The sequence below is a fragment of the Topomyia yanbarensis genome, chromosome 2, assembly GCF_030247195.1.
Source record: "Topomyia yanbarensis strain Yona2022 chromosome 2, ASM3024719v1, whole genome shotgun sequence".
Classification (NCBI taxonomy): Eukaryota; Metazoa; Arthropoda; class Insecta; order Diptera; family Culicidae; genus Topomyia; species Topomyia yanbarensis.
In genome coordinates, this window is record NC_080671.1 from 223,905,215 (window position 1) to 223,916,494 (window position 11,280).

General features: G+C 42.5%; 1 protein-coding gene across 1 annotated transcript in view; it reads left to right on the forward strand.

The window, feature by feature from the left end:
• The window catches only part of LOC131680097 (zinc finger protein 519-like), a 30,146-nt gene extending 28,967 nt beyond the window's left edge, over nt 1-1,179 (forward strand). Inside the window, exon 3 of the mRNA XM_058960818.1 lies at nt 477-1,179. Within this exon, the coding sequence (XP_058816801.1) occupies nt 477-1,179 (703 nt within the window). The remainder of the gene's footprint in view (nt 1-476) is intronic.
• The last annotated feature ends 10,101 nt before the right edge of the window (nt 1,180-11,280 follow it).

Here is an 11,280-nt window from a genome sequence, read left to right on the forward strand (position 1 = left end):
AGCCGAATCAAAAGCCTAACCCATCAGCGCATTTGATCATGTAATGGATATTACGAACGATTCACATTTGATTTCCGTAGTCACAAATTACCGAATCACGGGCAGGTAGCATAATCTTCGGACTTAGTTGTGAATTGGAACAGTCAAGCCTGACTTCCCGAGCTACATCTCCAGTATTGTCGTCCCATACGACTAGTGAACCTAAATGTGTCCCACACACATAGCACACCATCCTAGCAATGGCAACTAGATGCGCCCATCTCGGCCTGCCACATACATGTGATAGGACGGTAAGGTGGAGATAGGTGAACGGTAAGTTGTTATGATATGCTTATTCCGCTTCATTGAATTCATATGCTTCGAAAATAAGTTAGATTTTTTGAGATCATAACCCGTTTTTCGGAGATTTTAATGTATAAGAATGCTTTTAAAAAAAATATTAATATCGAATGCACTTTTCCCTATTTTCATTCTAGACAGACAACACAGTCAACAAGTCCAGGTAACAATTTCACACATGCCACCGTACTGCAAACAACCATCGATAAAGCCTATGTGTGCGGAATGTGTGACCAATCATTCCCCAAGAAGAGACAGCTGGCAGTTCACAAGCGCGTACATGCCGGCACGCGACCGTACTCCTGTGATATTTGCGGTAAAGCATACACCAAGGGTATAAATCTAAGCCGGCACAAACGGATACACACCGGCGAACGACGGCACCGTTGTCGGATATGTGGCGGAGAATTTTTCACTTCTGAGCAATTGGATCAGCACCGGCTTACCCATAAAGATCAGGCTTACATTTGCGATATCTGCAGTAGGAAGTTTACCGAAAACAGTAGTCTCATGCGACACAGACTTATCCATGCAGGTGAGAGATCGCACAAGTGCGATATTTGTGGCAAAGAATTCATAACTAGTGCTGAACTCACTCGCCACATGCGCATGCATACTGGCGAGCGTCCGTACAAGTGTGATATCTGTGGCAAAGGCTACGTAGAAAGCAGCAGTTTGAAACGTCACCAGCGTGTTCACATCGATATGAATCTTGCGGATCAAATATTTAGTTGCGACATCTGTGGTAGAAAGTATCTTGAATCTAAAGAACTTACGCAGCACAAACTTATCCACAGCAAAGATCGAGAATTCAGATGTGAAGTCTGGTGGTGGGTTTAAAAAATATTCTCACATGACTCGGCACATTCAAATCCATACAAACGAACGCCCGTACAAATGTGACCTCAGCGGGCAGGAGTTTCTTCGAAGAGCACATTTGACCCAGCATAATCGCAGGCATGTTGGCGAACGACCCCATGGCTGTGAATAGTGTGGAAAAAGATTCGTTGAACGTAGTCATTTGATGGGACACAAGAAGCTGCACGAAAGGTCAAGGAATGGTAGCAGGCGAAAAGGGAAAATTAAGGATTCTACCGTAACCGAAAGCATCCACACGGTCACTGGAGGCGGTAATGGGAAAATAGAAGAGGAAAAGCAAGTTCTAACATAAATTATCTGATTGAAAGCAATGTAAATAGAAGTCTTGTTTATTATCAAAATGTATTTAGTAACTTTCTATATTTAATTGCGGCGCCATTAAATGGCCCTGTTATCAACAATCGACACTATAAAAATTATCCACTCCCTCACCAACGGCCTGCTGAACACTCTCGTAACCATTGTCTTGTAGGAGCTGTTCTAGTTCAAGTCCCACACACATAACACACCATCCTGGCGACCATATGCGCCCATCTCGGCCTACCACTGGTCTATGAAAATACATGTGATAGGACCGCAATGGCCGTTTAGGGTGAACTGCAATAGGTGGCTATCGAGTCGGAACACTTTAACAGTGTGGCCCTGGCTGCCAGTCATGACTGTAGCGCCCGCCACTTCCAAATATGTCACCGGTAACCCTGCTGGTGAAACTCTAGAATACATCGAAGCTCCTCCTCGGATGCGTTATGTTGAGCTGGAAACGCTGTGGACGGTTTGCCGAAATAAACTAATGCTTCCTACCGAATCGGTGCGTACGTGGGCTAAAAAAGAATAAGAATTAAGGCACTTGATGACATACTTATTGCAGACTGAAAATTAAATGGCTTAGAATATACAGTATTTTAAAATAACAAATAAAATCTGTCTGTTCTGCACCCTACGTGAGCTTAAAAAATTGCTTGAAACATAGGACTTACTTCGCCCATATGCAGACGTAAACCCCAATCGATCTGACAACCTTGCGTGTACGTTTCTAGTCTCAGAGAATCGATTCGTCCACTCAACCGTGCGACTAACACTTTGTCACCGGCGCGCTTTATGTTAGTTACCCCATGTTTTCGGCTTCATATATACCCTACAATGAAACGTCCGTCAATAGTTGTAATAAAAAAACAAGTGACTCCATACAATTTACCTTAAAGTTACCAGTCGTTCCCTCCCAGAACTCCAACCGCCCATCTGCACACCCAATCTCTATGAAATTATCAAAAAAGTCCAAACACCAGATCGGCGATGTTTGGTAACATTTCTTCCGCGCTGAACCACCTCCTCCAGGTGGCTGAGAACATTCGCCAGCGCTCATCTGCTGCCGGGGTGGGATGAAGCCGTATGATTGGACTTACTCTCCACCGCTGCTACATCATAGCCCTTGGTTGAATTATTCCACAAAAAACCGGATTCGCAGATCCGCACAAATACCTTTTGGGCATACACGATTATCACTTGTAAAATGTTTCTCATACTGAACGGTAAAATAAAAATATTTTCCTGCATCTCATTCTGATGATTGTGCCTGGTGAAGTTAAACTGTAGTTTTTTCATCATTTTAAAAGCAAAACTGGTCGGCGAACTCTCGGGAAACGGGAGACAGCTGAAGTTTTTGGATTCCTTGGCAGGATGATAAACAACAGATAGGCAGAGAAAACATGAAAAAAAACAAAAAAGATGTCATCGATGTTTGAAGAGCACTTTTCACTTTAGAGCAGCGTTGTCAGATGGTTTTGTATAATAAGTTTGTTCTATAGTACACAGAAGTTGCTCCGGAGCAAACAGAAGCAAAAAATACTTGCTTTTTACTCCAGCTTGCTAACGGAAGAAGAAAAAAGAGAAGAGAACATAGGAACGATTTTCTCTCTGTTTGCTCCGGAGTACTTCCACTTTCTACTGGTACTGGAACAAATCTAATATCGGTATAGTTCTAAATAAAAAATAGGTATTTATCGGTGTGAAGATGTATGCTAACCAAAAGTTACCTGCAAATTGGTTTTAAATAATAGATCATTCTAATGTTATGTAATCAAACCTACCGAGCTCAATCAGTTTCAGAATCGGTTGTTGAGCTTCATTTGAAATTTTGATAGTAACCTGGCAGATTGCTGAATCAATTTCCGGATGATTTGATGTGGAAATGTGAAGACATTTTCTAAAAAGGCCCATACGTAATATTAATTGATCGTATTATATGAAAATCGTTATTTTTTGGTAAGAAAAAAAAAATCGGTATTTTAGTAACTTTATTGGTATTGAAATTAAAAATCGGTTTAGATATCGATGAATCGGTATATTCTGCAACACTGTTTTGGGGTTCATCGACGTCAAAACAATGTTTTTGACAAATTGGAATGAACTCTTGGAGTTCATACCCAGTAAACAAAACGGCGAATAGCCAGATTAAAATAGATGCCGGCGAGCGGTAGGCTACTGGAACTTTATTATAAGCTACCCGCCGTAACTTTATTTCATATTCCCCACTCGAAGTTCATCCAAATGGTGTAAAAGTATGGAGAATCGAGGTAAAATAGGACAGGGGAATACAGAGTAAAGTGGGCAGTTCGAAGAATTTTTGATTTTTTCAATAGTTAGAGACACCAAATTAACGTGACAGTATTCAGAATCGATTCAGCGATGAAAACGGAAGCTGTTCTGCATATAAAATTTTTTGACGAGAAAGGTCTATTGCCAATATACCGGGAGCAGTGCGGATAGAAAAAAAAATCTTCTTTAACGCATTCTGATAGCAATAGGAACTTCTTTCCACCTCAAAATATATCTAAAGGCTTTTTAACAAAAGCATATAAATATAAATTCAAAAGAAATTTTATAAATGCAAAAATTTTGTTTTTAATACGTCATAGACTGCCAGGAAATAACGATACTGCCCAAACGTTATTGCTTTCAAGAAAATGAAAATCGTCAAGATAGGTCCGGTTCGCAATGACAGGCCATTGCCGGTTCGCGGTGACATTTGCTTTTTTTCACTTTGCACGTCCAGTCCCAGGTGGAATCACCTCTCTGGTGTCGGTAAAGAAGAAGTATATCCAACTTCTATACTCTACTAACAAAAATATCCTCCTCCCGTGATACTTGTGGAGTGAGCAGTAGTATATACGGCCTCTAGCAAAAGCAAGTATCGGACTAACAATTCCTTCCCTTTCCTTCCGCGATCTACGTTCGGGCCTGGCCGACGCCGGTATTGATCAGAAACACTTTAGGATTACCAGGAGTTGCACATTGAAAGATGTTTCGCTAATCCCAAGCATAATTATCTACTGATTCCCTGTGCAACTTCAGCTAGTCCCGATCGATAACGGAGTAGCAGCCAGGGGTGGTCGCACAAGCACAAGCACAAGCATGAATTTAAAAACCTATTATTTCATCTTTTGCTTTACTTTCTATTTCGTTCGTTTTGTTGATTTTCTATAAATTATTCAGTTTATTCGAGATTTTATTCGTGCAAGACTAGAAACTGTTTTCATCCAACCTCTAGTTGGGTGCCTACTTCTCATGAGTTCTGCAAACTAATCAAATAGTGATATGTGTAAGAAATGTCGCATCTCACTGCTAGGTGGATTAAATCGGTTTTTTGTAAGAAATTTAAAAATATATTTGTTACTTTATAAAATTTGAAACAAAAAGTGGTTCTAAATAATATTACAGAAGAAATTCTAATAAGCATTTGTAATCCGTAAGTCACAGCCGAGGTGTGTCAATGGCATGAATTCTATAATTTCCTGAGGGAAGTCTGTCCGCTCAAACTATTGGCCAACCAGTTTGATGGTATGCGACACGCATGGTTGCCATGGACAACCATCCAAACATGAGACCGAATAGCTATAAAGTCTGTGGTATTCGGGACCCAAGCCCATTCTCCATTCGGATGGCGAAGCGAAAGCGACAATTCTCCCAACCTCAAAAACAGTGCGGGGAAATTGAACTAGAGGAGTAGCAGCAACCATCAAGAGGTGAATAGTAGGCGACAGCAGTTCGCGGGAACCAGCGCGCCCGTTTCAGTTGGTAGGAGGAACCACCCTCGAGCGAGCGAGCGACCGACGTGAGAGCGACGCGCAGAAATTCACGTAAAGCAGCGTACCCTTTGCGCTTGCTAGGAGAAACCGGCCGAATATCCAAACGACTACCAATGTCGTGCAGCACACTGTTCTATGCCCTACTCTTCATCAACAGCAACAGGTGGCTATATGAGAAGACATTCATCCGCTTTGATAGGCGACCAACATACCCAACTACCTAAATATTGCCAGCCAGAGACATACGAAATTGGCACAACTGTTGATTTGGAACTCAGCTCCATGCTGATGGGATCTTTGCAACCTGTTCGCAATGTTGGTTCTCAGGCCGGAATTCTACGACAACAAACTAGTTCCGTAAGTCATGTAAATGCTAAACAACGTGTCCAAATACAGGAAATATCTGTATAATGTACAAAACTGAACGTTCTTCCGAAAAGTAGTGGAAACTAGACAAAAGAAATCATTTTCATGCGTGCACTCTTATGGCATATAAAAATTACAACAATCAAATAATAAATGTAAGTAACTGTTAATTTACTGTTGTCCATATATCGACTTGTCAGGGTGAACCCAAGATGATAAAATAGGGAGTAAAAACATGCGCTATTTTAAGTGTGTTGGTTTCATGCTAGCGAAATTAGTCACGGCTTTCGGGCCTCTGGGGTATAACATCAACAAAACAAACCAATCGAAACGAATCTCGTAGCACATGGTGAAAATAAATTTTGGGGCCATGTCCGCAAATAGTAAGTATTTACATCACTAACCAATCCGAACAAAGAAAGGCACCACGTGCTTTTCTTATCTTATTTACCTTCTTCCTTTCGGTTCGAAATAATATGACAACCGCTCTCACACATAAGAAAATGTGCCCCCTTGGGGTGAACCTATGTACGTCGCCAAAGAATATGGATATTCAGGTAGGCTAAATCGTTTGCTGTCATACACGAATTTAACACACACCTTTATTTTTTTTTTTAATTCATTTCGTTTATTTGATAGGCACAAATGCGTTAGCTTGACGGTGCCGAATTCTTTTGTTTTTACATTTTGAATATCTTAAAACTAGGAGGTTACAATGTTGAAATATTTTTTTTATAAAAGAGAAAAAATTTACAGCTATCTTAAGACTAGAAAAAAAATTCTATATATAAGAGAGGGGGCAAAAGATATTTTTTTTATGAAAAATTTTAAAACAAGGAATTCAATAGTAATAGTTTTTTAGGAAATATTTACAGTTATCTTAAAACTAACAATATAGTTTGGTACACAAAAGGGGGAACAAATATTTATGAAAAATTTCACAGATGTTTTAAAACTAGGGATACAATTCTATTTACAAGATGGGGGACAATAGTTTTAACAAAGAGTAGAAATTACAACTATCTTAAAACTAGGAATACGGAATACAAATTTGATTTTTTATCGGATACTTATGCTTGGTCATTTCCAAAATCGGTGTAGAAGTAGTTGTGTCAAGGACAGGGGAGAGAAGGCGTAGATGGTGACCGGTAGAGAAGAGCAAAACTTGCAACTTTCGGGCAAACGGGAGATCAGCGAAACAAATTTGCGCCTCAGTCTAGTAGGTCGGATTGGCGGATGGTATTCTTCGGACCCGCGGGGAATCCTTCAAAGGGAATCCTTCGGACCTCGAGTCGCTCTCGCTTCAGATTCCGTAGTGATAAGGGCGACGGCGGTTACATAGTGGCAGTCTGAAGCTTATCGGTTCCACACGGCAAGAGGAAACTTCTAAAAACGAGAAATAAAAAGAGAGGGGCTAAATTGGGATATTTATCGTTTTTATGAAAGTATAAATAAGGGCCATATAGGGGAAATCACGATTTGCCAGCATATCTCGGACTGGGACATTGGGTGGTCTACCTCGGGCCCGAAGGGAATCCTTTAACTGAGACCTGTCGTCCAAATACCCGGCGCATACCCAGACAACGTGCTCGATGTCATGATAGCCCTCGTCACAAGCGCACAGACTACTCTCCGCAAGCCCAATACGCCGCAAATGTGCATCTAAGGTGTAGTGGTTGGACATAAGTCGGGACATTACACGAATAAAATCCCGACCCACATCCATCCCACTGAACCAAGGCTTCGTTGATACCTTTGGGATAATGGAATGTAGCCATCGTCCAAGTTCACCATTGCTCCACGAGGTTTGCCAACTGTTGAGTGTCCTCTGACGACAAATACTAAAAAATTCGTTGAAGCAGATTGGTCTTTCGTATATCTCACCATTTAATGCGCCCACCTTTGCTAATGAGTCGGCCTTTTCATTGCCCGGGATAGAGCAATGAGAGGGGACCCAAACAAAGGTAATCTGATAAGATTTTTCAGATAACGTATACAAGGACTCCTGTATCTTCCCCAGAAAATACGGGAATTGCTTTTTAGGCTTCACCGCACGAAGAGCCTCGATAGAGCTGAGGCTGTCCGAAATGATGAAGTAGTGATCTGTGGGCAGAGTGTCGATGATCCCAAGGGTGTACTGAATTGCAGCTAACTCTGCGACGTAAACTGAAGCAGGATCATTGAGCTTGAATGAAGCGGTGATAATATTGTTGATGATACCGAAGCCAGTGGACCCATCGAGATTTGATCCGTCAGTGTAGAACATTTTGTCACAGTTGACTTCTCGGAATTTATTATAAAATATATTGGGGATCACTTGAGGGCGTATATGGTCCGGGATTCCACGAATCTCTTCCTTCATGGATGTGTCGAAGAATACAGTAGAATCAGAAGTATCTAGGAAACGAACACGGTTGGGAGTATACGTAGAAGGATTAATGCTCTGTGCCATGTAGTCGAAGTACAAGGACATAAATCGGGTTTGAGAATTAAGCTCGATGAGCCTCTCGAAGTTTTCAATCACCAACGGGTTCAGAATGTCGCATCGGATGAGCAATCGATATGAGAGTTCCCAAAATCGATTTTTTAGCGGAAGAACGCCCGCCAGCACTTCGAGACTCATCGTATGGGTCGAATGCATGCAACCCAAGGCAATGCGCAAGCAACGATACTGGATTCTCTCCAGTTTGATGAAGTGTATGTTCGCAGCGGAGCGGAAACAGAAACACCCGTACTCCATCACCGACAATATCGTTGTTTTGTACAACCTGATCAGGTTTCCTGGGTGAGCACCCCACCATGTTCCAGTTATTGTTCGGAGAAAATTGATCCTTTGTTGGCATTTCTGTTTCAGATACCTAATGTGACATCCCCAGGTACCTTTAGAGTCGAACCAGACCCCGAGATATTTAAATGTAAAAACCTGGTTGATCGTTGCACCCATTAATAGAAGCTGGAGTTGCGCCGGCTCACGCTTCCTAGAAAAAACAACCAACTCAGTTTTCTCCGTGGAGAACTCAATACCCAACTGAAGAGCCCAAGCAGACAAATTGTCCAAGGTATTTTGTAATGGTCCTTGCAAGTCGGCAGCTTTGGGCCCTGTAACAGAGACCGCCCCGTCGTCTGCAAGTTGCCTTAGCGTGCATGAATTGGCAAGACAATCGTCAATGTCATTCACGTAAAAATTGTAGAGCAGGGGACTTAGACATGAGCCCTGGGGAAGACCCATGTAGCTAAATCGCGATGTTGTTAAATCGCCATGCGAAAAGTGCATGTGCTTTTCAGACAACAGGTTTAGCAAAAAGTTATTTAAAATTGGTGAAAGACCATGCTGGTGCAGCTTCTCTGACAGAATGTTGATATAAACTGAGTCAAAAGCCCCCTTAATATCCAAGAAGACTGATGCCATCTGCTCTTTGTTAGCATAGGCCATTTGGATTTCTGTAGAAAGCAACGCAAGGCAATCGTTCGTCCCTTTGCCTTTGCGGAAGCCAAATTGTGTATCTGACAGTAAGCCATTTGCTTCAACCCAATTGTCGAGGCGAAACAAGATCATTTTCTCGAACAACTTCCGAATACAGGACAGCATTGCAATCGGCCGATACGAGTTGTGGTCGGAGGCTGGTTTTCCTGGTTTTTGAATGGCGATGACCTTCACTTGCCTCCAGTCATGAGGGACAATGTTACCCTCAAGAAACTTGTTAAATAAGTTCAGCAAGCGCCTTTTTGCAGTGTCAGGCAGATTCTTCAGCAAGTTGAATTTGATTCTGTCTAACCCTGGGGCGTTATTGTTGCATGACAAGAGAGCAAGTGAAAACTCCACCATCGAAAACGGTGTTTCGTTCGCGGTATCGGGAGGAGACGCGGCGCGGCACGTTTTCTGTACCGGGACAGAGTCCGGACAGATCTTCTTGGCGAAAGCGAATATCCAACGGTTTGAATATTCCACGTTCTCGTTGGTACTATTACGGTTACGCATACGTCGAGCCGTACCCCAAAGAGTGCTCATCGCTGTTTCTCTCGTTAACCCGTCGACGAACCGGCGCCAATAACTACGTTTTTTGGCTTTCATTAGACTCTTCATTCGCCTTTCTAACGACGCGTACTGTAGATAGCTAGCGGGTAACCCGTCTTCCCGGAAGGCCTTATATGCAGTGGACTTTTCCGCGTACAGCTCTGAGCACTCTTTATCCCACCACAGGGTGGGAGACCGTCCATGGGTATTCGCGCTGGGTACTGGTTTAGTCTGAGCTTGATTCGCACTGTCGAGAATCAAGCCAGCCAAAAACCTGTACTCTTCCTCCGGAGGTAGTTCTTGAGTGGATTCGATTTTAACGGATATCGCGGTCGCGTAACTCTTCCAATCAATGTTCCGTGTGAGGTCATACGATACATTGATTGTTTCCGATGGTCTTGAACCGTTAGCAATTGAAATCACGATAGGCAAATGGTCGCTACCGTGGGGATCAGGGATCACCTTCCACATGCAATCTAACTGTAGCGAAGTCGAGCATAGAGATAAATCCAACGCGCTTGCGCGTGCTGGTGGTGTAGGAATCCGCGTCATTTCTCCCGTGTTTAAGATGGTCATGTTGAAATTATCGCAAAGATCTTGGATTAATGTTGATCTATTATCATCATGAAGACAGCCCCATACCGTACCGTGCGAGTTAAAGTCTCCCAGAACTAGCCGCGGTGCCGGTAAGGATTCCGTGATATTACAAAGCGTTCGGTGCCCTACCGAGGCTCTAGGAGGAATGTAGATGGAAGCAATGCAAAGGTCTTTACCTTTGATTAAAACTTGACAAGCGACAATTTCAATGCCTGGTGTCGAAGGGAGGTTAATTCGGTTGAAAGAATAGCACTTTTTGATCCCCAAAAGTACTCCTCCATAAGGGTTTTCTCGATCCAGACGAATTATATTAAAGTCGTGGAAGTTGAGATTTATATCGGAAGTTAACCAAGTTTCACATAATGCGAAAGCATCACATTTTAAACTATTTAGTAAAAATTTAAAGGAATCGATTTTCGGGAGGATACTTCTGCTGTTCCACTGTAGAACAGTGATCGAATCGGTGACCTCGTTCGATGACTTAGCCATCGAAGGATACGATCGCTGCAAGGAGGGGCCATTTAGTAGTCAACTGCTTCAAAAATGTTTGCACTATAGGGAAAAAACGTATCAGAAGGCTTTTAAGAGGATCAGTAACATTGAAAGCTGTGAAAATTAAGTCCACTATATCAGAAAATTTCATTAGTCCGTTACTGGACTGAGTATCTGTTTGAAAAACGGGGACACTTGGGGTTTTTGGTGTCCCTGGAAGTGGTGGGTACTCCTTGTTAGAATTAATATTTCCAAGTCCTGGAGCAAATTGCTTCGGCTTTTGTGCATCACTTCCGTTGGATTTATTGGTTGTAGATGGCGCACTCTGAGTGGACGACACCTTGGCACCCTTACGAGGCAATGTAGGGGAGGCTAGATTTCTCCTCTTCCTGGATTCCCCTGGGTTAACCAATGATGTTCCCTCTTGTGGGTCGTCCGATTCTTGCTCAACGCCAGCCAAAAGAGCAAAGGAATTTTCGGACAGGACAGATGGCGAAGCATTCTTTA